We start from the raw sequence: 21,942 nt of genomic DNA on the forward strand, positions 1-21,942 counted from the left end.
TATATTATTTTCTCTTGAACTTTGTACTTTTTCCTTAATTTTGTTCTTATTTACTTGTTTCTATTATTTTCCCTTAAATTTGTCAACAACTCTTATTTATTCGTTTTTATTATTAAGATAGATCGTAAACATACAATAAACGTCGCATAGTTTTCGTGTGTTATTAGTTATTCGAATTCCCGGAGATGACGTCATTTCTTATATGAAAAGTAAATAGTTTTATAGATAAATGCAATTCTTATCGCAAAGTCCATCTATTATATTCTAATAAACATTGTAATTATAAAACTATTAAAATATTTGAACGGTGACTCATCTCAATGACCAATACGATTGTTTGTGTTACAAAATAAACTTTCTTTTGAACTCGGAAAATAATAATCAAATCGTTAGCATTACCGTTGACATTCTCTCTTACGAAAGTCCAATTTGACCAAGATAAACGTGTGATAAAACGGAACTTTTTGTTTCAGTACTTCGATTTAATGTTTAATTGATGCTTCAATATCATCGTGAAAAATATTTGTTTATTGTATCATTCTATCAATATTTGTGTGTAACATAAGTGAAATTTCATAAAACGATTTCTACAAAATGGCGATGAATTCTCACACCGAACGTATGTATTTGTCGAACGTCATTTATTATCAATTTTTTTCATTCAAATTATTTTTGAAAAGTATCTCTTATATTATGCTCATATAGCTAAGAGGTTCAGAATTGCAATATTTTATATTATAAAATTTATCCTTTATACACATTTTCTATATTGTTTCTACCTAGCTTGTATGTTATACTCCATCTTTATATTGTGTTATGGCGCTAAATTTGAATTCTGCATTGAAATGAAAAAGTATGAATGAAACTAAAAAAATTATTGAAAGATTAATGCAAAGATTAATTTAAGATTTTTTCTTACAAATAGAATCTAATGTTCATTGAAATGTTTTCAGAGCGAGTTATGTTTCGAATTCCAAAGTCTACAATGTCTTCTTCAACAATAAAGCCATCTACTAAAACACGTAAATGTTTGTATGGATCGTTTGAATGTTTACAACCGTGTCATGAAGGATATTCATACTGTTTGAAGCATATTCTTGAAGATCCAAATGCTCCTTTTAAACAATGCGCTTTTATTTATAATTCTAACGGAAGAAAATGTCAGAATCCGGCACCAAAACTTGATAAAAGAGATATTTCGTAAGTTTGTTGTATATAATATTAATAAAAGCTCATATTATGTTCATATCATCGTAGATTAAGAAAAATATTGATAAACAAAACTTTTTTTCATTAGTTATTGCATGGAACATACTAGGAAAGCACAAATTGCCCGCATTAAATCGACATCACGTCATTCATTACCGCAAACACCTGAAATATTGCTCTTAAATTTGAGCCACTATGTGAAGCCAGCTGACTCGAGTACAGAAGATACAGAAGATGAAGAAAATAAAGTTAAAGCATTAGACCCCTTTAGTAAGTATTTTCATGACTTAATTCTTTACACTCAAAGATTTTTGTACTCGTATTATTAGCTATAATATACAATACTTTCCTAAAAAGATTTAATTTATAATTTCTTAGAAGAATAAATTAAGTTATTATGATATTTCATTATGTTATGAACTAGAAATTATTTGTATTTGTGTAAACTTCGTCCTTTGCATTGAAATAATTAATCGTATGCATGTCATAAACTAAATTTAATCTAATACATAATATATAGATATCAAACTTTTATTTTTAGACGAAATCGACGCTTATAGAGTAAACGCAAGTGGGTGTGATATTTTAGATTATGCTAGCTCCTCCGATAGTGACGTTGAACCTACAACAGTAAGTGATACTTTAAAAAATGCTTGTCTTGATGACAGCGATAATGAAAGTTTACATAGCCCACAAGAAGATCCATTGAAGTAAGTTTATGTTGGTATGTTTAAGAATCAATCTTTTTACAAAAAGATCTATTATATTATGTACGCTAGCATGCTTCAGCTTGTGCCATCACCTATCGATTTATATATTTTACTGTCAAAAAGTGAAATATGTTAATTTATGAAATAACTATACTCACCTGTTAAAACACCTAGTTATTCCGTAAATTAATTGAATTTAACAGTTGCACGGTAACACGTATATATATCTAATAGATTAAACATCTCAATTTATTTTTTATATCATCTTTTTTAAACTGTAGGTAATTACTTGTGTTTTTGTTGACTTCTATCATTTCGTGGTAGTGGCTTTATGCAAAGAATAAGATACTATCTACTTGTTAAATTATTAGTATTCATTTTTTAAGGCATGCTGGGATATTTACTGCAGAGGAAGTTATCTATATTACTAGAGAGAAATTAATACGCCTTCAGTCTCTTTACATTGATCAATTTAGAAGATTGCAATATATATTGAGAGAAAAGAGACGTAAATATTTACACGCTTTGAAAAAAGAAAAAGAAACCGTGTGTAAGTAAATGAAACAATGAAAGTTTTGTAAAGCTTTAAACAGATAGAAAATATACAGCAATGAAAAGTTAAATGAAATATTAATTACCTATACAGGTAGTATACATGATCAACCTAAGAAAACGGCTAAGGAAAAGAAGATTTATGAAAAATTGAAAGCATTAAATCGATATCATAGACGTAGCGGCGTAGAAGCTGTACTTTATAAAAAATCTGTAGAGCGCAGAGCACAGGTAAATCAAATATTTTTAATAAAGTTAAAATTTCGTAAAGTTATTTATAAATGTTAATATTTTAGGTATCAGAGGGACCAACGCAGAAACAACCGAATGTATCCAAATGCATATTTACAGAAGGCGGTGTAAAATGTGGGGAAAGAACACTGCCTTCTGCTAAGCACTGTCGTAAACACATTCTTAAAGTATTATTTTAATCTTAACTTCATTTAACAAATCATAGTTGTAATAATAAAATGATGATAAAAGAATCATTTACGTTTCTTTTTCAGGATCAACATCAAGTTCTATTCAAAGCTTGCGGCGCGGTGCATGCCGACATTGAATGTCATGAGCCTATACCAGTCATATATGATTCTAATTGTATATTCCATATGAATTTACCGCCACCATGTAAATTAGAGCCGATGAAAGTAAGCCGATACTATAAATTAATATTAATACTCTCTAGCAATGTATTTATTATAGTTTATATTTTTATCCTAAAGGATATTTTTTTTATTAGTTCGAAGAAGAAAAATCCACCACACAAGAACTTTCAATGATTGATAATCAATCCATGGAAATTGACGTAGTTGGGGAAACTCAAGAAATAGATCCAGACGACGATATGGCTGGATTAATGAGAGAAATGAACGATACTAGTCATATAAAACCAACGTTCAATGAAAGTTTGAATAGCGAAGCTAGTACTGATACAGCATTCAGTTTATCAGCTCAAATGAGTGATAGAGATGAACTAGTTTCCATGTGACATGATTTTTTCTATTAATTCGAAATCATTATTGTATTATATAACATTCATATTAAGCATATATTTTGGTTTTATCCTTTATAATTAACGACATAACAATTTGATTTATTTAAAAGCGAACAAGCTCTTGCGATTCAACTTAAATCATTGGTTTTATTAGCAGCAAATGTTGTTTACATTCACTACTAAGTTTGTACAGATTTCTATCGATAAGTATAGTTTTAATAAATGTATATATATAATTAATAAATATGATAATAAATTATTACAAATGTGTATTAAAAGTTAAATTTAATTTTAGCTCTGGTATTTAATCGATTTCGATTTTTTTATAAGACGTAAAAGAAAGAAAGTACCTTTCTTTATCAACATATTTGTTTTGCGTGTTATCTGTGAAAGTGAGTATATTATTTACTCATTTATTACTTATTATATACACATATACATACACACATACACGTACACTGATTTAGAGACGTTATTTATCTTTATATTTATATAAGTGATGTTACAAATTATTAAATAATTTTACCATAAAACTTGCTGAAGCTCTAATTTGTTTAATTAATTGTTTGCATATATTCAAACAGATCGCTTTATAAAACGATTAGGACAATTCTATGAAAAATACTATACATTATCGATGAAACTTACATATTTCTCTTTATAAATTTGTATCAAACTCATACACGAATACATCTATATATTTAATTTATTATTGATACTGTCAAATTATTAAAATAATCATTTGATTAGATGGAAATTATTTTTGATAAATAAATATTTGAAATATATATCGTTAATTGAATGTTTAATAAAAGAATTCTGTTCGTTTCTTTATAAAACAAAGATATCAATAATATTAGTCAAAAATCATATTTGTGAAAGTGAAGTACAAAGGCATAAGTTTACACGCATGCATATTTTATATACAAATAGTACTATACAATAGAAGGTAGTATCACAGCAATTATGACCGCGTACAATATGTGCTTAAATTTATTTAATTGCTAAACCTTACAGCGTTGTTGATAGATACATGTGACGTGTGACATTTTTTTCAATGGTATACATGTTCATAAAGGAGTGATGAACTGTAAGTGAGAAATTTCTATGTTATACATGTGTATCATTGAAATTTTCATTTATAACTTTATGACAGTTATGCACATTATACTAGGTGGTAATTATATTAAATAATATTGTAGCACACATTTATGCCCTCTCATAATAAATTAAAATAAAATATGTTTAATATCTTAATAACTTTTAATTATAATCTCATATAGAAAGCTCTTTCAAAAATTGTTTCTACACTTTTTATTGGTGGGACATTTTTTTTTATCAAAGTAAAAAAGAAAGCATAGTTTGAAAGTAAATATTAAATATACAGTAAGGTATATTAAGTCTATTTTTTAAACGTTTAAATTGATATCACTACAGACTTTTCTTGTTTCGGATGATTAATAGCCCGCAGATATATAAATAATCATAGCTAGCTCTTTCTCTTTTCTTATTTCTATAAAGATTGATGATAATTATTCGATTTTTAATATGCGATTAATGTTACTACATATAAAATTCTGTTTTCTTTGTTTTTCATGAAATTCAGATATAACATGAATTTATCAAAATATTAGATTTTCAGTATTGTAACTTTAAATTTATGTGATGATAGGCAAACAATGACGTTATACATTTTTTAATACAGTAATTAACAGGTTTGGTTTTTTTCCTCCCAGTAAATTTACGCAAAAACTTAATAAATAAATGCAATCTAGGATGGTATCTTTGAAAAATAAAAATAATATTTTTATTCGTTTTACTTGATCGTTATTTCATTTGATTATTTGTGCTACCATTCTTGATCTATCTCACGGCTAAAGTTAATTTTTATTAGTTAAAGCCAGTTTACATGTAAAAATAAAAAATATGCAAATAATGGTATATATATGAGCACCGGTGTAGTGAAAAAATAAAACATTTGCTCAATACTGAAATAAAATGAAAATGATTACGTTGTAATTGAATAAATAAACGATTTAAAATGATTGCGAATATGTGTGATAAACGTGAGATTATTTTTTAATAAATTGGATATTTGGTTTGGATTTGATCCCCTCCCCCACCCACGATTAGAAAAAAATTAATTATATTCTTACTAATATCATTCGATGTTAAAAACATAATGCTAAACAAAAACATTTGAAATTAGGAATTTTTAAGTATTTAAATCTTATATGAAACGCTTAAGAATTTATTAAAGTGCGAAGGTAGGCGCAATGATAAATATCCAGTATTATTGCGAGACTACAAGTAAATACAATTTGCAAACTGTATTTACTCGTTTCGTATAATTGTTACGTAGAAAAGATAATTTCATAGAAAATAGAAATTTATATAATATCGAATAATCTATTGATTTGAAAAGCATCAGTTGAATCATAACTTATGATAAATTTATATGCCATTTTTGTAAATATCTATCTTATTTTTATAAATTTTTAAACTAATATCTCATTTAAGTATTAGATTACTTACAAAATAATGGAAGCCACCTTAATTAAATATTTTTTATGTAATTGCTGCTATAGCTTCCTAATAATAATTTTTAAAAATACATAAAATGATATTTATTTGATGGATGTTCTATTTAAAGTATATCATTTAATATTTTTTTGATGATGTTCACCACACAAATGTATTTTTTTTTTTATTAATAACAGTAAATTTGTTGTATCAAAAAGAAAGATTCCGAATAGAATAAAAAGGAATTTTGTAATTAATAAGTTTGTAAAGATAAATTTAAAAGAAGCCTTTAATGTTAAATGGATCCTTACTTTAATATTAATATTTTTGCTTGTGTGTTTGTAATTTATTCACGTAATAATGGCAAGTATGAATACTAAGGCAACTTTCATTTAATATTATGTACTTAATATTAATTTAAATACGATTATTTTTCAACGTATAAGCGAATGTATCATATTATTTATATAGCAGCAATTATATACAATTATTTTATTTATTATCAAAATAACAAATAAAAAAACTAAGTAATCATTATAAAGTTCTTTATCTAATCACTGAAAACAAAGTTCCATCGTACGTTCTCCGCAAAGACAGCATTTTCAATAATCAGAAGTATACTCTGAGTAATTAAAAATTCTGTAAGTATACTTCAAATATTGTCACATTATATGTTTAAATTAATTAAGTTTTTATCTAGTTATTCATTTACTCTCTCTTATTGTTAGTGTTGCTGCATTATCTATTTTGACATTTTCATATCTTCTGTATTATTTTATCTATACTTTAATAATTATCGATATAACAGACTCCTTGATTATTATAAATAACGAACTTCATTGGTAAATGTGCTACAAAGATGGAAAAATATATAATTACTTATTAAACATAAGAAATATTAGGGAACTTACCATTTTTCAAAAATACTTCTAATGTATATGATTTAATCACTAAATATATTTTTAAGATTGTGTTCGTAAAGTGCAATAATTAGCATGATACCAAGACCAATTGATAATCCTAATGCTTGTAACAAGCATTGCCAGTGCGAACTACGCTCTGCAGCATGACTCGAAGACAATTCCGGAATCTACAATAAGAAATATTAATATTTTGTAGCGACAGATAAAATTTGTTATTAAGATAATATTGTAAAATCGTTGACATACTTACCATATCAACCAAAGCTATATATATAAACATACCAGCAGCTATAGAAAATATCCAACTGGTTGCTGCTGGTGTACTGCCCAATAAAACGCCAAGTATCATACCAAATAAGCACAGCACCGACGACAAAAGATTATAAAAGACTGCTTGTTTAGCACTCATACCTGCCTTTAACAATACAGCAAAATCACCTGTTTATAAAAAAATCATATTATTATTATTTACTTAATATTTTCTTTATAATCAATCTATTGCTAATTTTTTTCTTTCAATTTACCTAACTCGTGAGGTAATTCATGACAAAAAACAGCAATAGCCGTAGAAAATCCACCTGCAATATTAGCTGCAAAAGCTGCACCTATGGCCATACCATCTGTAAAATTATGTAGGCCATCACCCATTACCACCATCCAAGCTACACTTGACATTGATTCTGGTGCAGAGTGTACATGACCTTAAATAATACATATATTGATCTATTATAGAATTAAGAAATGTACATGGAAATATAGTTACGATATGAAGATATCAACTAAATATATCTTACCATGCGAGTGTGTATGGCCATGATGTTTAGTCTCGTGTTCGCGTATAATAACGGTATAACTTTCAGATTCGTTTAAAGGTATATCAGCACCATCCGCATTCTTTTTTGCATTATTTACAATGGAGTCATCCAATCTCCAATCGTCGGTTGCTTTCTTCTCTGCATCACTTGTCATCATTTTCGATACAGAATTACAATTTTCTGTTAATGGTTTTTCTTCTTCGATGGCAGGTGGTTTATCTTCCTTGTTTTGTCGATTATGATGATTATCTGTAAAAGAATTTTTTGTAAAATATTGTTCCAAGTATCTATATAAATGGTGATTTAATTTTTTATTTAAATTATCAAAAAAAAACGTGCCATGTGTTTCTGCTGTGATTTCTCCATAACAATAGGGATATGAAGAATATTTATGTTTACAAAGTTTTTCCCCAACAACATTACTGTTAGGACCATCGGATTCTCTCTTAACTCTCACACGTGATGGTAACTAAAAATAAACATTCTATTAGATGTGGTCATTTTAAAAATTCTTTTTTTACAACTACTACTAAAAAATCTTTGTTATATTATTAATTGATGTTATTATATTTACTTTGTTGCGACGTTGACGATGTTTTCTCCATTCTGCTAACACTGTTAAAGCTTTCTCAGTGAAAAAAAACAGCACTAGACCAATCATAGCTGTAAAACCTTTCCACATATTTAGATTATGTTGTTCTTCGTGATTTAATACAGAATTATTTTCATGATCATGACCATGTTCATGATTATGTGCCATTGGTGACATCATCGCCTGATAAATAATTTCAATAATTATTTTTTATTTTTACATCGCTATAAGAATTTAGATTTTAATTTGTTTAAGACAAAGGAACAATGAGAACTTACGTGTGGTAATAAATGTATAAGAGCATCACCGCATAATGTTCCCACAGCGAGAGCAACTAAGAATTGTAATAATTGATGATAGTAAACTTTCCCCATTACCGGTATTACTGCTACACCGAGCAGACCACAAAGACTAATAATTAAAATGCTAATTGTCGAATACAACCACACTAAAAAATGAAAAAATATATTTAAAATCACAACATATAAAATGAAAAATGTTTCCTTGATCAGAACTCAAATGATTAATATAATAAGACATCGTATATGTACCCTGAAACATGTTACGATTTAATTCTTCTGGATGATAATCAGTATCATCTGTAACAGTTTTATAACTTTCTGGTACTAGAACACATCCGGTTCTTTCTAAACTTGATTCTTCTGCCAACTGATAAAGGAGAACTGGACAAACACGTTCAAAAAGCCAGCTCGGTATTGTCGAGTCATTGTTTTTTGAATTATATGGGATACCTTGTGCAACCATATTTAGCAACTCTTTACTGTTTAAACACTGAAATCATTTAATCATACATTGTTTTCATAGAATATAATATTTATGAAGATGTCAATTACATGCAATATATCATAATGATATTCTATAACAAATGATTAATATCATAATATATTTACCCGTTCTTTATTAATTCCACTTTTATCTTGTAGGCCATTATGTCGCAAAGCTTTACTGTCTATAATATATATGAAATAAAATAAATTAATAAAATAGTATATTAGAAAACAAAATGTTATTTATCAACTCATTGTCAGTAAAAAAAGATGATCTGGTAAATTTAAAATATAGTATGATATATGAAATTACACAAACGTATGATAATATTTTATGACTAGAATTTTGCTGACATTAGAAAAAAGTATTAAATTTTGTTTATGTATCATATATCAAGTAACACACACACACACACACGCGAACATTATTCTGCATTTAAATAACTCTAATCTGCCAATATTATTTTCAAAATATTATAATTATTATTACTTGTCTATTTTATAGTTTTACTTATGTAGCTCAATTTATGTCTTATAGTGAATATATTTCGGCAAAGATCTAACAGGCAGGTCAATGAAATCAATAAGTGGTTTATTAGGTCAATTGGACATATATTCAAATTATTAAACCAAGTCATCATGAAATAAGCATTTGTAAGCTTAATCAAGATCATTGTTATCGTCAATATATATAGATCACATATATATATATATAATGTATATACACCAAATTACAGTTACATTTAGGTGGACATTCAAACTATGTTATTATTATGATGGACAGGTTTATTGTCATAGCGATTGGCTATTAATTAAAATGAATATCCAATTTAATCTTGGAACCAACTGACTAACTACTTTCTCAAAAACTATCCTTATTTTTTTTCCTTTTATAATTATTGTAACTATTTTGCAATACTCACCCAATTGATTTTCAGATCGATTGATGTCCACATTATGGTCCTCTGATTTCGTAGTATCAGTCAGGAGAGTTAATAAACCTAATTTTCTTAACATTGTTTCGAAACCCTCCATTTTCATATCTTTACCATCGCCATAGGCCTCAAAGATTTTTTTCATGTGATTCTTCCCAACCGCATCTATATTCCTTTTTTTTCTAATCCTAGAATCTTTGCTATGATCATTATTAAAATATGTGGATCCCTGTTTTTGATGAACTGGTTCAATTTGTCCGAGTCTTTCTAAAATCTCCAAAGCATTGTTTTCAGTATAAGATTTATCAGTTACTGGCGTAGCTTTAGTAATTCCATATTTGCTTTCGTTAATTTCTTGAGTATTAATAGACTTTTTAATGCTGTCTTTTTTTCGATCCGATGTATTATGTCTTATCTTAAAATAATCCTTAAGTTGCAACAATTGCTTAGATCTTGATTTAGATATCGACAATTGACTGGTAGAATTAGATATATTTTCATAATTTACAATGTCATGGGATGTCGTTTCATCTGTTATTTGGAAAATGGTATGCGCAGAGCATGGAATATGTGCAGTACATAAAACGCATACTACGCATACAGTAACAAAGTGATGAGACATATTGAAGTATCTTCAAAGATATTCTGAAAAGGAATAAAAATATGTAATAATATAGTTATATTACGAAAAAGAAACAGATTTAATTTTTGAAAATATTTACAATAAATACTTTCAGAGAAATATATCCGAGAAAGTGTGAAATTAGATATTCTAACGAATAATATAACTATTATATTTACAAGCATTGTCTGAAAGATTTTATTAAAAGAAAATAACGTAAAGTATCTATCTAGATCAATAAGATATGTACTAAAACAAATAACGCACAAAGATATAAAATTATTTAGTATTTTGCAAAAAATACTTTTATTTAAATTCTCCTTGTTTGTTACTCTCCGTAGATATTGATTGAAGAAGTCTATAAATTAGTAATCGAGCAAATAGCATAAACAAATATATTTTTAAGGTCAAGGTAAAAACAATTAAGGAAAAATGATGATGCTGTGCTGCTGCTGGTCAAATCTAAATTTAAATAACGATTAATCTCAAATTAAATATGAACAAATCTAATAACAGTAAGAGAAATGTAATACAAAACCGAAATGGTATGCTCGAAAACAAATCTCTATAATTAACAATTTTTATTTACAAAAATTTGTGTACACGCCAGATTATGTAACAAACATAAGAGAGAAATTATATAGTAAATTTATAAAATAAATATAATGAAAGAGAGCCATTATATTAAAACAAGTGAACAATAACCATGCTTTAATAAAAATCATTTGTCTCTTAAAAAGCAATCATTTTCACATTTCTCTGAATAAAAAAGATAAATTTTGTAATGTTTTTATTATAAAAAAAGAAGAAGAGAAAGAGAGAGAGAGAGAGAGAAACAATAAATAAAATGCACAAAATGATAAAAGAATGAATAAAAATGATCATTTGAAATAAAAATAATATTAGTTAATAATAACAAAATTGTATCCTAATAAAATTTGTATTAAAAATATATTGAAAAGTGTAAATTCATGAAATAAATAAAAGAGAAAATGTGTAAAAAAGTGCAAGTAATTAAAAGTTCAGGGAAAGTATAAACAATGTGCATTTAATATTTTTTCAACCGGTATGATCATTCAAGAATGACGGTATTTGAATAAATATAGTTAATTAGAAAAAAGCATAAGAAGATAGACGAGCAAAGGGGCTCTAAGTGTATGGCATGAGAATAAAAGATTACAGTACATTGGATCGTAATGTAATGAAAGTAAAGTAAAGGATAACAATGATGAAGATAAGAGAAATTGAAAAAAATGCGTAGGTTGACAAAAGGCGTTTTCATCGTCGCACCGAAATAGTCGCTGAGTTCGGATGAACGTTTGCTTGCTCGGTTGGTTGGTTGGTTGGTTAGTTCATCAAAAATTGTATTTTTAGCTGTCAAAAAAGGCGCATGGAAAGATAAAGAGAAAAGAGAGGAGAAGAGTCGCGCGAGCGCACTATTGCCATCTCTTTTTATCCTTCTTGTTCGAATAGAGCTCGATAAAATACCGGTACCGGCATCGACATCTGCAACAAACCAGCAACAAAGCAGCATCACAGACTTAACCGTTAAGAATTATTGAATTTAGGTTAAAATAAACGACTGTCTAACAGCTGGTTGTTTTTAAAATAGATGTGAAAAATATAGGAGCTTTGGCCAAGCGTGGGATTTCACTCACTTTAATTCCCTACTATTACTACACTACACTACTACTACACTACTACTACTACTACTAGTCTCTTCATTAAACTGGAGTCGCGCGCACGAATATAATCACTTTGCGTAAGACATTAGCTCAAAGAAAATATGTCTGTTATTTGTCTTCTCGTTTGATTAACTTATTGTTAAAGTTTACCTCAACTATCCTTAGTATGGAGACAAAATTCCCGCTACGATATAGCATATGTTAATCGTGATCGACACGCACCCTTCCCGTAACGCGCGCAAAGCTAACGGAGTCCGGAGGCGTACTAGTTTTATATATAGGATAACCAGTCGGTTAGGGCAAACACCACCACCATACCACCAACATCCCCACCCCCACCACCACCAACCACCACTATGAACCCATCACACAATACATTTCTTGTCTAGCGCCTTTCCTTTTTCTCTTTTTTCCTCTAACTCTCACTAAACTTTTGGTTTTACTTTCTATTTCTTCGATCTTCTTCTATGTTTCGTATCTAATTGAGACCAAGTCTACGAATTTTCTCAATTTGATTTATGTGCTTGAAGTCTTCGATTTGCGTTAGAGGATGTTGAATTGATTGTATGTGTGCGCGAGTAAGTAAAAATGCGTACACGTTAAAAGGTTACTCCTTGCGCACGCGATACAATGTTTTAAATATTATTTATTTCAAGGAAAGAAAACTTTAAAGATATTCATTGATTATCCGTCATCTTCTATTCGCAGTTATATTTATATTTAAAACAATTTCTAATTAGGAAGATAAATAAGGTTATCGTGCTGGACGATTGCTATTTTGCACGAACCAATAGAATCGCTTTATTCGCATTTACAATTTTTAGTATTGACCAATAACCGATCATTTTCTGTTAGATTCTTCTTTGTAGATTCTTGAACTACTTTCTTATTATCTCTAAAGTCAATAAAACTTCTGTTAATTATATTTTTACATTCGAAGAATATTTATTTAATTTATTTATTGTTTTATCTAATTATATTTAATAAACAAGCGCGGAAATGACATTAAGTAAAATGATTTTCAAGACACTTGTCCAAATTTATTTTATCAAAGATTTATACAGGATGTTTTACGCGATACTGCTAGCATTGGAAGCAATTCTTGGCCATAAATCTGCACACTCTTTAGCAACAGGTCCCGTAATAGCTGATCCTTTCATTTCGCCTTTATTATTAACAATAACTCCGGCATTATCTTCGAAGTATATAAATACCCCGTCCTTCCTTCTAAAAGGTTTCCGTTGCCGTATCACTACAGCAGGCATAACTGTAATTGCATTAAATAGTTGTAAAAACTTTTAACTACGCAAACATTCCTTACAATTCAAAATAGCTTCTTGAGTACAACTATATGAAAAGGTTGGAAAAATTTATTAAAATGAATAGTCATTCATTGGAAAGCTTACCCTTCTTCCTGAGTTCAGGTTTGCCTTTTTTCACAGTAGCGACAATCATATCGCCTGATCCAGCTGCTGGTAAACGATTCAATCTACCCTTGATTCCTTGAACTGCTATGACGTATAGATTTTTAGCACCTACAATCAAACTTACAATAAAGACTCTGCACTTTAATTTCTTATATCAATTTATTTAAATTACTTTATTTTTAACACCAATCATTGAGGTAAATATTACAAAATGATAAATGAAGACCTGTTCCTTGTGAATAAATTTTTACAAAACATAAAAATTGCAATATTTTTGTTTAAATAACAAATTTAGCTTATGCAAAATTCGGAACGTTGTATTGGATATACTCAATAATGATAGCAATAATTTACCATGTGTTGCAAATGATAGATGCATACAACCAAATTAGGAGGTTATGGTATGTAACTTATAAATGAATTATTTATAACATACCGGTATTGTCGGCACAGTTGATGACAGCACCAACTGGCAAACCCAGTGATATCCTAAATTTAGCTCCCGCAGAACCACCACGACCTTGAAGAATAAAAATTTCATGTTAAATTCGGACATTAATAAACAATTACACGACACTCGTTCCTTCCATGCAAGACCTATTTTCTTTCACTAAAATACAATTCACGCGATAACTTTTTACATCACTGAATATCTCCATTCAATTAATACTCATTCTTCAATTTTGTTTTAACAGATGTATATTTTTATAATTGATTTTACTGGATTTTCATTTTTCTAATAATGAAACCTACCTCTTTTCGACATCTTGGCTTGATCAAAAAGACCTGTAAATGATTTTCACGGCGAACTAAGACTGGTGCAGTTGTACCAACTTTACTCCGGAAGTATGTTTAACTAAAAAAGCTAGAAAAATTGAATATAATATATACGAAATATTTCATTTTTATTATATTATAAATATATGTCGATATCAACGAATGAAATGTTTCATAAATCATAAAATGATTAGATTTCTTATTATGAAAATATAAATATAAATGTAAATTTTATCATGTACATAATCTAGGGAAATCCAATTTTTAGACTAGTATATAAAATAAAAATCTAACATATGATCTACGTAGTATAATTTAGCGGAAAAATTTAAATTTTATTGCATTCCTAGTATTTGATTTATATTTAAAATAATAGATATTCACAAAATAAAAATCTTAGCAACTATAATTATAACTAAAGAAAATGAACTTGTAATTACGCTATTTTAATATACATTTTGCTTTGTATTTATTATTTCCTTAACACGAATATAAATTAATAATTCTTTGGTTTAAAAAAAAGCATTAAAAATAAAGCAGTTAGGAAACAAATTTGTTTTTAAAAACGTTAAAACTAATTGATTGCATTGAGCAATCATTCTAACTGATAATACTCAGATAACAAGCTTTTATTGAGGATAAAAAGTAATAAAAAAAATAAAGGCTAGTTTATTTCTTACTTATGAATTTATGTTCGTATATCCGGGTCAATGAAATAGACTGCACTTGTGGAAGGTCATCAGAATTTACAGTTATAAAAGACCAGTTGTATTAAACAATTCGATCGATTAATCAAGTTTTATTCAAGATGAAGTGGTTATTATTTAGCAGTGCATTTTTAATATACAGTTCCATTATTTTGTGTCAGGATGTTGTATTTCCAAATGATGAGGAATTAACTCACGTTAGTGGAAATAAACCAATGGTATGTAAAATGTGTTCTACAAAAAATTCGTTATATTGCTAGATAAAAATTATGTACTACTTTTTGTGTTCAGATAACAGAGCGTATTCCTGTGTCAATACCAGGTCAATGTCCTGAGAACATGCTCCTTTATCCTAGTGATGGAGACAAGCTTACCTGGGTGTGCGATTGTAGGCCAAGATTTTTATACTTTCCTTTAAATGATACATGTTATGAAGCTTATAGACAAGGACCTTGTCCTCCGCAACATTATGCCATTCTTCCTGAAGGAGAAGCGGTTCCACAATGCGTTAAGAATCCATGTTTGGAAGATGGTTTAGTTAAATACAATAATGTATGTTATCCTCTTAGAACAATTGGTGGTCCTTGCGCGCCTGCTGTCATAGGTGTTAATGCTACTAATTTTAAACTGGAATGTATATCGACCGATATTGCACCTTTTATTATAATAAATGTTCCTGACCGAGGAGGTTGTCCTCCAGGCAGTCGTAGAACCACTTTTGGTATATGTAAACCAAAGGTTTAAGTTTTATTTTGTACAATTTATTTAATTTGAAATGTTAAACTAATGCATAAGAAAAAAATATTGAACAATATAACTTTATTGTAAGAAGGTAAAAGGTACTTAATAAATAATTATGAATTTTATAATATATGTATTATCTGAGCCGTTCACTGCACAAATCGATTAATTTCACTTTTTAAAAAATCTTAAATTTAAGTGTAAAAGCACTTGGTATAATCATAACTTTTTATATTTGTACAAATTTTCCCAAACATAAAAGGTTAACACCATTAAACGACAATATTTTTTTTTTTTTAGCCACTGAATAATAAATAATTTATTTCAGAGGTCATTTTGATTAACACCATACTCTAATGGAAATCGTTGCAGTAATGCACTAGCAAGCGCTTTCTTTTCTACAAAATTTATTTGAATTTATATTATAAAAGGAATTTTAAAAACCAATGCACATTATTTCATCGCATTTCTTCACTTTTTGTTTTATGAAGTTAATCAATTTGTGCAATGAATGACTCATGTATGTAAAATAAAGATATTTTATAATTTTCTTAATTCTTTGACACATAAATTTCTTTGAAATTTATATTTATGTAATATTTAAAGGAAACTAGTCAATTTTATAATGAATGCATAATATGCAAATACACAAATATTTGATTGTTCAGTGTTTGACAAAAAAATGAAATAATAAGTTGGAAAAATCATTTCATTTTAAATATAAAAAATTACATGAATCATTTATTATATCTTTAATTGTTTCTTTGTGTGAGTAGATTTACTACTAATGACAAATTAATTAAATGATATATCTAATGTTCATGGTATGTACCAACATTATCGATGACTGTTCCATCGTTCGTGACAGTTACTAAAGAAAAAAAAAATATTTGACTAACGTTGTACATCCTAGTTTTTCATTTGGAATTTTTGTTTATGATTGAAAATAAATAAATAAAAATTATTTAAAAACTTACTAATAATACAATAAATAATTTATGTTTGTATGTCATTTACAATACGTTTCGTGTGTGTTTGATGCATTTGAACAATATCGATAGAAAATGGCGGTTATTATCCATCACGTATAAAATGATCTAATAACCCTCTATAGTTCCGGACAATTTTAAAATGTAGAAGTAAATCAATAATTTTTGAAAATTCCTATTTCAAGATTGATATTTATTGATATAACATTGCATACTTTCTTTTCTAATCACGAAAAAAATTTAGATCCAAGGAAGGTAATTTAAATTCTTAAATTTCGATTCGAGATAAATCGTACCAACCACTAAAACAATTTTAGTTATTTTAAGAACGTCTAAAGAGTTATCTTGAAGTGTATATAGCTTTCAATTATATAAGGTGCACTTAAACAATACTTTATTATTCTTATGAGTTTAGTACTTGATAAAAAATTATCATCTGCTGGTAATTTGCATAATTTAAAAAAATAGAATAGATAATTTATGTTCTTTTTTTTTTAAAATAAAAAAAGATCGATTAAAAAACTTTCAAACGCCATTCGCGTATTCTTAGAGAATTTGCATCGATTAAGTTGTACGCATTGATAAATGAGTGAAGTTTCATTCATTCCGTTTCATATCCGATAAGCTAAATTTTATTCGCAAGCCCTTTACTTTCAGATTGTTCTCAACTTAATTGGTCGAATGTTTCGCGGGATATATGTAGAATAGGAGCTATTAGACGAAGAGTAAATAACTGTCGAAGTTTTAGTAACGAGTAGAACGTAAGAAAATAGGAAAGATTTTTTTACAATGGAGAAAGGCATCTCGTGTTTCGATACGCCTTGAAAATCAACTCATATTTGCGCATTGAAATCTAATAGATTCGCGAATGAAAAAAAGGAAAGAAAAAAAAACACGTCATATAATCAAAAAGTATAGTTGAAGTTTTCAAGGTGTTACTTTTACTTTCGTCTGGGCATCACTGCCAAAGGCATTGGACTCAACACCGTGGCATGTTCAAACGTCGCACTAAAGATCCAAAGGTTGAGAACCTTCCTTTTTTGCACATTTGTTCTTACAACTATATTTCAAAAAATCCTTTTTTCTTTTTAAGTTGAAATATTGGCTAATATTATTTATTCTGTGTTTATATTCGTTCATAACTTTAAAATCTTCCACAATTGAATTTTTATTATTAAATTATTTTATTATGACAAATGATGCTAATTGTACGTATTATATGTATATTAAAAAAAAAAAAATTTCAAGTTTATTGTAATATACTGATCTTATTGATTTGCTTAGTTGGTTTGCAATTTCAAATATGATTTGATCTAAACTTAATTGTATTTAGCGTGCACATTGTTGAGAAGCTTTGTTTGTATAAAAAATATATTTTTGATATTGTCGGAATAAAGTATCAGCATGTTTTATGATATATTTACAGACAATTTTGGATTACTGAAGAGTCGAGATCTGCAAGACGATGAATTCGAGTTGTTTCAATTTATCTCTTAATATGGACAGAATGTGTAGAATATGTCTAAACGAAACTAACAATTTAATATCTATTTTCTGCGCTAATCAAGAGGTAAATCATTATGCAGCACTTCCACAAAAAATTCAAGAATGTGGTTCAATCGATATTGATGAGCAAGATGGATTGCCGTCTTTGATCTGTGAAAATTGCATTTATAAAGTAAATATTGCTCATGAGTTTAGACAACTATGCCAACATTCCAACGCTAGAATACGATTGTATTATAATAATCCTGGAAAATGCAATGTTATGGTAAATCAAAAAAATATACAATGTTATTTATATATAATTAATATTTAAGATTTATTACTGATCAAAAATATTTCTAATATTTGCAGGATTCGTGTACGCAAACAGATCTCTCTCCATGCATTGAAATACAGAAACAAATAACAAATACGCAAGACAATTCTTTTGTTAAACAAGAAATGCAAATAGTATCTAATTCTCAAGATTTTAATAACTCTAATAATACTTATACTACAAATACACCTAGTCTTGCCCCTACTGAAATTGATATGCAAGACGATAAAATTTTCATGAGTTCTATCAGCTTCGAAGATTCTAAAGTGATTGGTAAAGAAGAATGTTCCGTAGAAAGCAATATCAATCAAAGTTCAGCGATTGAATCTGCTTCACAAATAGATACGTGTGATATCTATGGAATAATGGATGTTGATGACAAGCCTCAGATGGAGGAGCATAGTATTACTAAAGAATCAGAGAAAAATTCTAAACCAGAAGAAGAAGAAGAAGAAGAAGAAGAAATAATAGAAGAACAACAATTTCCAACTGAACGTAGGTCTGATGATACGGGGACAGAAAAGGAAGCACCTCCACAGAAACGTACGTCAAGTAGGAAAACAAAATCAATGTCAAACAAATCTTACAGCGAAGACGAAGGTGATGATAATTATTATGATCCAAGTAGTGACAGTCAAGACTCGGAAGAATTAAAATTCAAATGTAAAATTTGTTTGAAACGTTACGCGACGCAAAAAGGTTTGAAAAAGCATTCTCTTGTTCATGAAAAGAAGCACAAATGTAGTATTTGTTTGAAACTATTTTATAAACAGGAAAATATGGAAAAGCATAAAAAGATACACGCGTCTAAACCTCACGCTTGCCAATTGTGCCATGCGTGTTTTTCTAAATCTCAAAGCCTTATACGCCATTTAAAGTCTCATACGGAAAAAGTGAATGATATGATTAATCAGATAAATACAGATGAACGAAAAGACGACGAAACTACGAAAAGAGAACTAAAATGCGAGGATGATACTGAAGATGAAAGTGTTACAGTAAACGAACCAGACGAATTTGAAAATGCTCCTGGATTATATAAATGCGAAATCTGCGATCAGTATTGTGCTTCGTTGAAAAATTTAAAAAGACACGCTCTCATACATGGGGATAAAAAATATTCTTGCACAGTATGTAAAAAGTGGTTCTTCAGACCGGACACGTTAAAAAAACACGCCGAAAAGCATGGGCATGGATTATTAGATAATTTAGTAGATGATAACAAATTATTCGACTCGGACGATGATGCTTTTCCAAATGATACAACAAATACTTTACCAGAAAATGAAACTATTAAAAAAGAAGATAGCGAAGAAGATGGATCTGGTGAATACAAGTGCCAACACTGCGACAAAATCATGGCTACTAAGAAAGGTCTTAGGCGTCACGTGTCCATGCACAAGCCTAAAGCTGAACCAGTAACTTGTGAAATTTGTAAAAAAGTCTGTGCTAGTCAAGCTCGTCTTGTTCTTCATCAAAGGACACATAAACCCAAGGAAAAAGTGCCACGAGAATATTTATGTCATATTTGTAGTAAGGTATATCCGAGTAATTCGTCACTTACATACCATATGAGAACTCATTCAGGAGTGAAACCACATGTTTGCAAAACATGTAACAGTGGATTTACAACAACTACCAGTTTAGCAAATCATATTCGTATTCATACGGGGGACAAACCTTATGTATGTCATGTTTGTAGTGCAGCATTTGCTGTGAGTTCTGCGTTTAGGAGACATTTGACACGACATACGGGTGAAGCAAATTATCTCTGTAAAACGTGCGGCAAAGCTTTTAAGCGGCTTAGTACTCTGAAAGAACATACTTATACTCATTCTGGTGAAAAACCTTATGTTTGTAAGACTTGCGGCGCTGCATATAGTCACAGTGGTAGTTTATTCGCACATCAGAAACGTTGTCGTGTCCAATATGGTGAAATGGTTGCAGATGAACATCATCATGCTGTTGCGCATCATATTCATGTAAATAATGTGCAGTCTACGGTGAGATCGCTTACTGTGATAGGGCAGTTATATTGAAGAGTCAAATCAGTTATATGAAACACACCTATTTTACTTGAAATATTTATGCGAGAGTAAATTTGTGGCTTTTGTGCTGCAATGGGAATAATACTAATATTCTTTTGATGAACAAATATTATGAATGATGTATTATCGAGGATATTCTTGAGTGTAAATATTTAGGCAGCTCTTTTTTATTATTTAAATATCTGTTTAAATATTTGCATCATATATCAAAAATACATGACTAAAATGTTCTGTTATAGAAAGTACATTATCTAATATGTTAGATTACTATTCATATTATACACATTCATTTGTGTGTATTTGTTTAATATAAATTGCACGTATATTTTTACAAAATTGTTCGTATGAACTTAACGATCCATAAATTACTAATTTGATCTATTACAAGAAAAACAGCATAATAAGAAATATATTTTATGAATTTTTAACATAAATTAATAACAGTACTTTCATTCTTGCAAATATGCATATTAGGGGAAGAGACTGATTATTATTCATCTAGACTTTAGATGCCTCCAAAATTGTAAATATTTGAAGCATTAAGAATGATTATTTTGTATATCATAATAACTTAAATAGAAATATTCCTTTTCATTTTAGCTTCTTTCATGTTGTTTCAGTATTTCAAATAAGTAAACAGATGTGTATACAAAAATATTAAAATATTTTTAAAATCAAGATAACAAAAAGCCAAAAAAAATTACAAATTTAGTAAAATAAAATGTTTTATATAATATACAAAAAAAACATAATCTTTGCTAAATATTGCGTATAATAAATTAGAACTTTTGAATTGCTTTGTACAAATAAAAATCGTGGCAAAAATAATATTGAACATTGTAACAAAAAAATGTGGTTTGCATTTTCTATGAAAGATACATTTTATAATGCATGCTATGTTTCATAATTGCACATAAAATATATAACACTCATAATTCCAACATCATTCATTTGTAATTAATTGTAAAGTAAATAATTTAATTAATTTACAAGTTTTAAAAACCTATGATTAATTATTATATATATGTTTAAAATTAACTTTTTTTATCGATAGTGAAAACAAAATATTATGTAAATAAAATC

The 21,942-nt window shown here is 28.4% G+C and overlaps 5 protein-coding genes across 9 annotated transcripts; 3 read left to right on the plus strand and 2 right to left on the minus strand.

Annotated features, from left to right (window-relative positions):
- The first annotated feature begins 212 nt into the window (after positions 1 to 212).
- On the plus strand, positions 213 to 3,560 carry LOC122521382 (KAT8 regulatory NSL complex subunit 2). 2 transcript variants are annotated; one of them, XM_043642063.1, is made up of 9 exons: positions 213 to 619; positions 954 to 1,200; positions 1,298 to 1,479; positions 1,751 to 1,919; positions 2,306 to 2,469; positions 2,566 to 2,702; positions 2,768 to 2,890; positions 2,978 to 3,118; positions 3,194 to 3,337. In XM_043642063.1, exons 1-9 carry the CDS (start codon positions 595 to 597, stop codon positions 3,248 to 3,250), a joined length of 1,245 nt encoding a protein of 414 aa, XP_043497998.1. In that variant the 5' UTR covers positions 213 to 594; the 3' UTR covers positions 3,251 to 3,337. The 2 variants fall into 2 exon arrangements, with proteins under 2 accessions (XP_043497998.1, XP_043497997.1); XM_043642062.1 differs by having other exon boundaries at positions 214 to 619; positions 3,211 to 3,560.
- Positions 3,561 to 6,516: 2,956 nt separating this feature from the next.
- On the minus strand, positions 6,517 to 13,287 carry LOC122520861 (zinc transporter foi). 4 transcript variants are annotated; one of them, XM_043641174.1, is made up of 13 exons: positions 12,499 to 13,287; positions 11,954 to 12,169; positions 10,030 to 10,686; positions 9,230 to 9,288; positions 8,870 to 9,110; positions 8,597 to 8,766; positions 8,301 to 8,501; positions 8,066 to 8,195; positions 7,706 to 7,975; positions 7,436 to 7,612; positions 7,162 to 7,349; positions 6,900 to 7,078; positions 6,517 to 6,839 (listed from the first exon to the last, which is right to left on the minus strand). In XM_043641174.1, the coding sequence occupies exons 3-12, from the start codon at positions 10,661 to 10,663 to the stop codon at positions 6,932 to 6,934; spliced, it is 2,217 nt and encodes a 738-aa protein (XP_043497109.1). In that variant the 5' UTR covers positions 10,664 to 10,686; positions 11,954 to 12,169; positions 12,499 to 13,287; the 3' UTR covers positions 6,517 to 6,839; positions 6,900 to 6,931. The 4 variants fall into 4 exon arrangements, with proteins under 4 accessions (XP_043497109.1, XP_043497111.1, XP_043497113.1 ...); XM_043641176.1 differs by lacking the exon at positions 12,499 to 13,287 and adding an exon at positions 12,322 to 12,492; XM_043641178.1 differs by lacking the exon at positions 11,954 to 12,169.
- Positions 13,288 to 13,366: 79 nt separating this feature from the next.
- Positions 13,367 to 14,633, minus strand: LOC122520862 (60S ribosomal protein L23). Its single transcript, XM_043641179.1, has 4 exons — positions 14,529 to 14,633; positions 14,212 to 14,295; positions 13,755 to 13,883; positions 13,367 to 13,615 (listed from the first exon to the last, which is right to left on the minus strand). The coding sequence occupies exons 1-4, from the start codon at positions 14,539 to 14,541 to the stop codon at positions 13,419 to 13,421; spliced, it is 423 nt and encodes a 140-aa protein (XP_043497114.1). The 5' UTR covers positions 14,542 to 14,633; the 3' UTR covers positions 13,367 to 13,418.
- A 727-nt stretch (positions 14,634 to 15,360) lies between these two features.
- On the plus strand, positions 15,361 to 16,071 carry LOC122520863. Its single transcript, XM_043641180.1, has 2 exons — positions 15,361 to 15,477; positions 15,551 to 16,071. Exons 1-2 carry the CDS (start codon positions 15,361 to 15,363, stop codon positions 16,001 to 16,003), a joined length of 570 nt encoding a protein of 189 aa, XP_043497115.1. The 3' UTR covers positions 16,004 to 16,071.
- A 1,422-nt stretch (positions 16,072 to 17,493) lies between these two features.
- On the plus strand, positions 17,494 to 20,893 carry LOC122520757 (zinc finger protein 260-like). The gene is made up of 3 exons (XM_043641006.1): positions 17,494 to 18,011; positions 18,416 to 18,760; positions 18,847 to 20,893. The coding sequence occupies exons 2-3, from the start codon at positions 18,455 to 18,457 to the stop codon at positions 20,848 to 20,850; spliced, it is 2,310 nt and encodes a 769-aa protein (XP_043496941.1). The 5' UTR covers positions 17,494 to 18,011; positions 18,416 to 18,454; the 3' UTR covers positions 20,851 to 20,893.
- The last annotated feature ends 1,049 nt before the right edge of the window (positions 20,894 to 21,942 follow it).

Source organism: Polistes fuscatus, unplaced genomic scaffold (assembly GCF_010416935.1).
Source record: "Polistes fuscatus isolate 324 unplaced genomic scaffold, CU_Pfus_HIC Scaffold4, whole genome shotgun sequence".
In the NCBI taxonomy this organism is placed as follows: domain Eukaryota; kingdom Metazoa; phylum Arthropoda; class Insecta; order Hymenoptera; family Vespidae; genus Polistes; species Polistes fuscatus.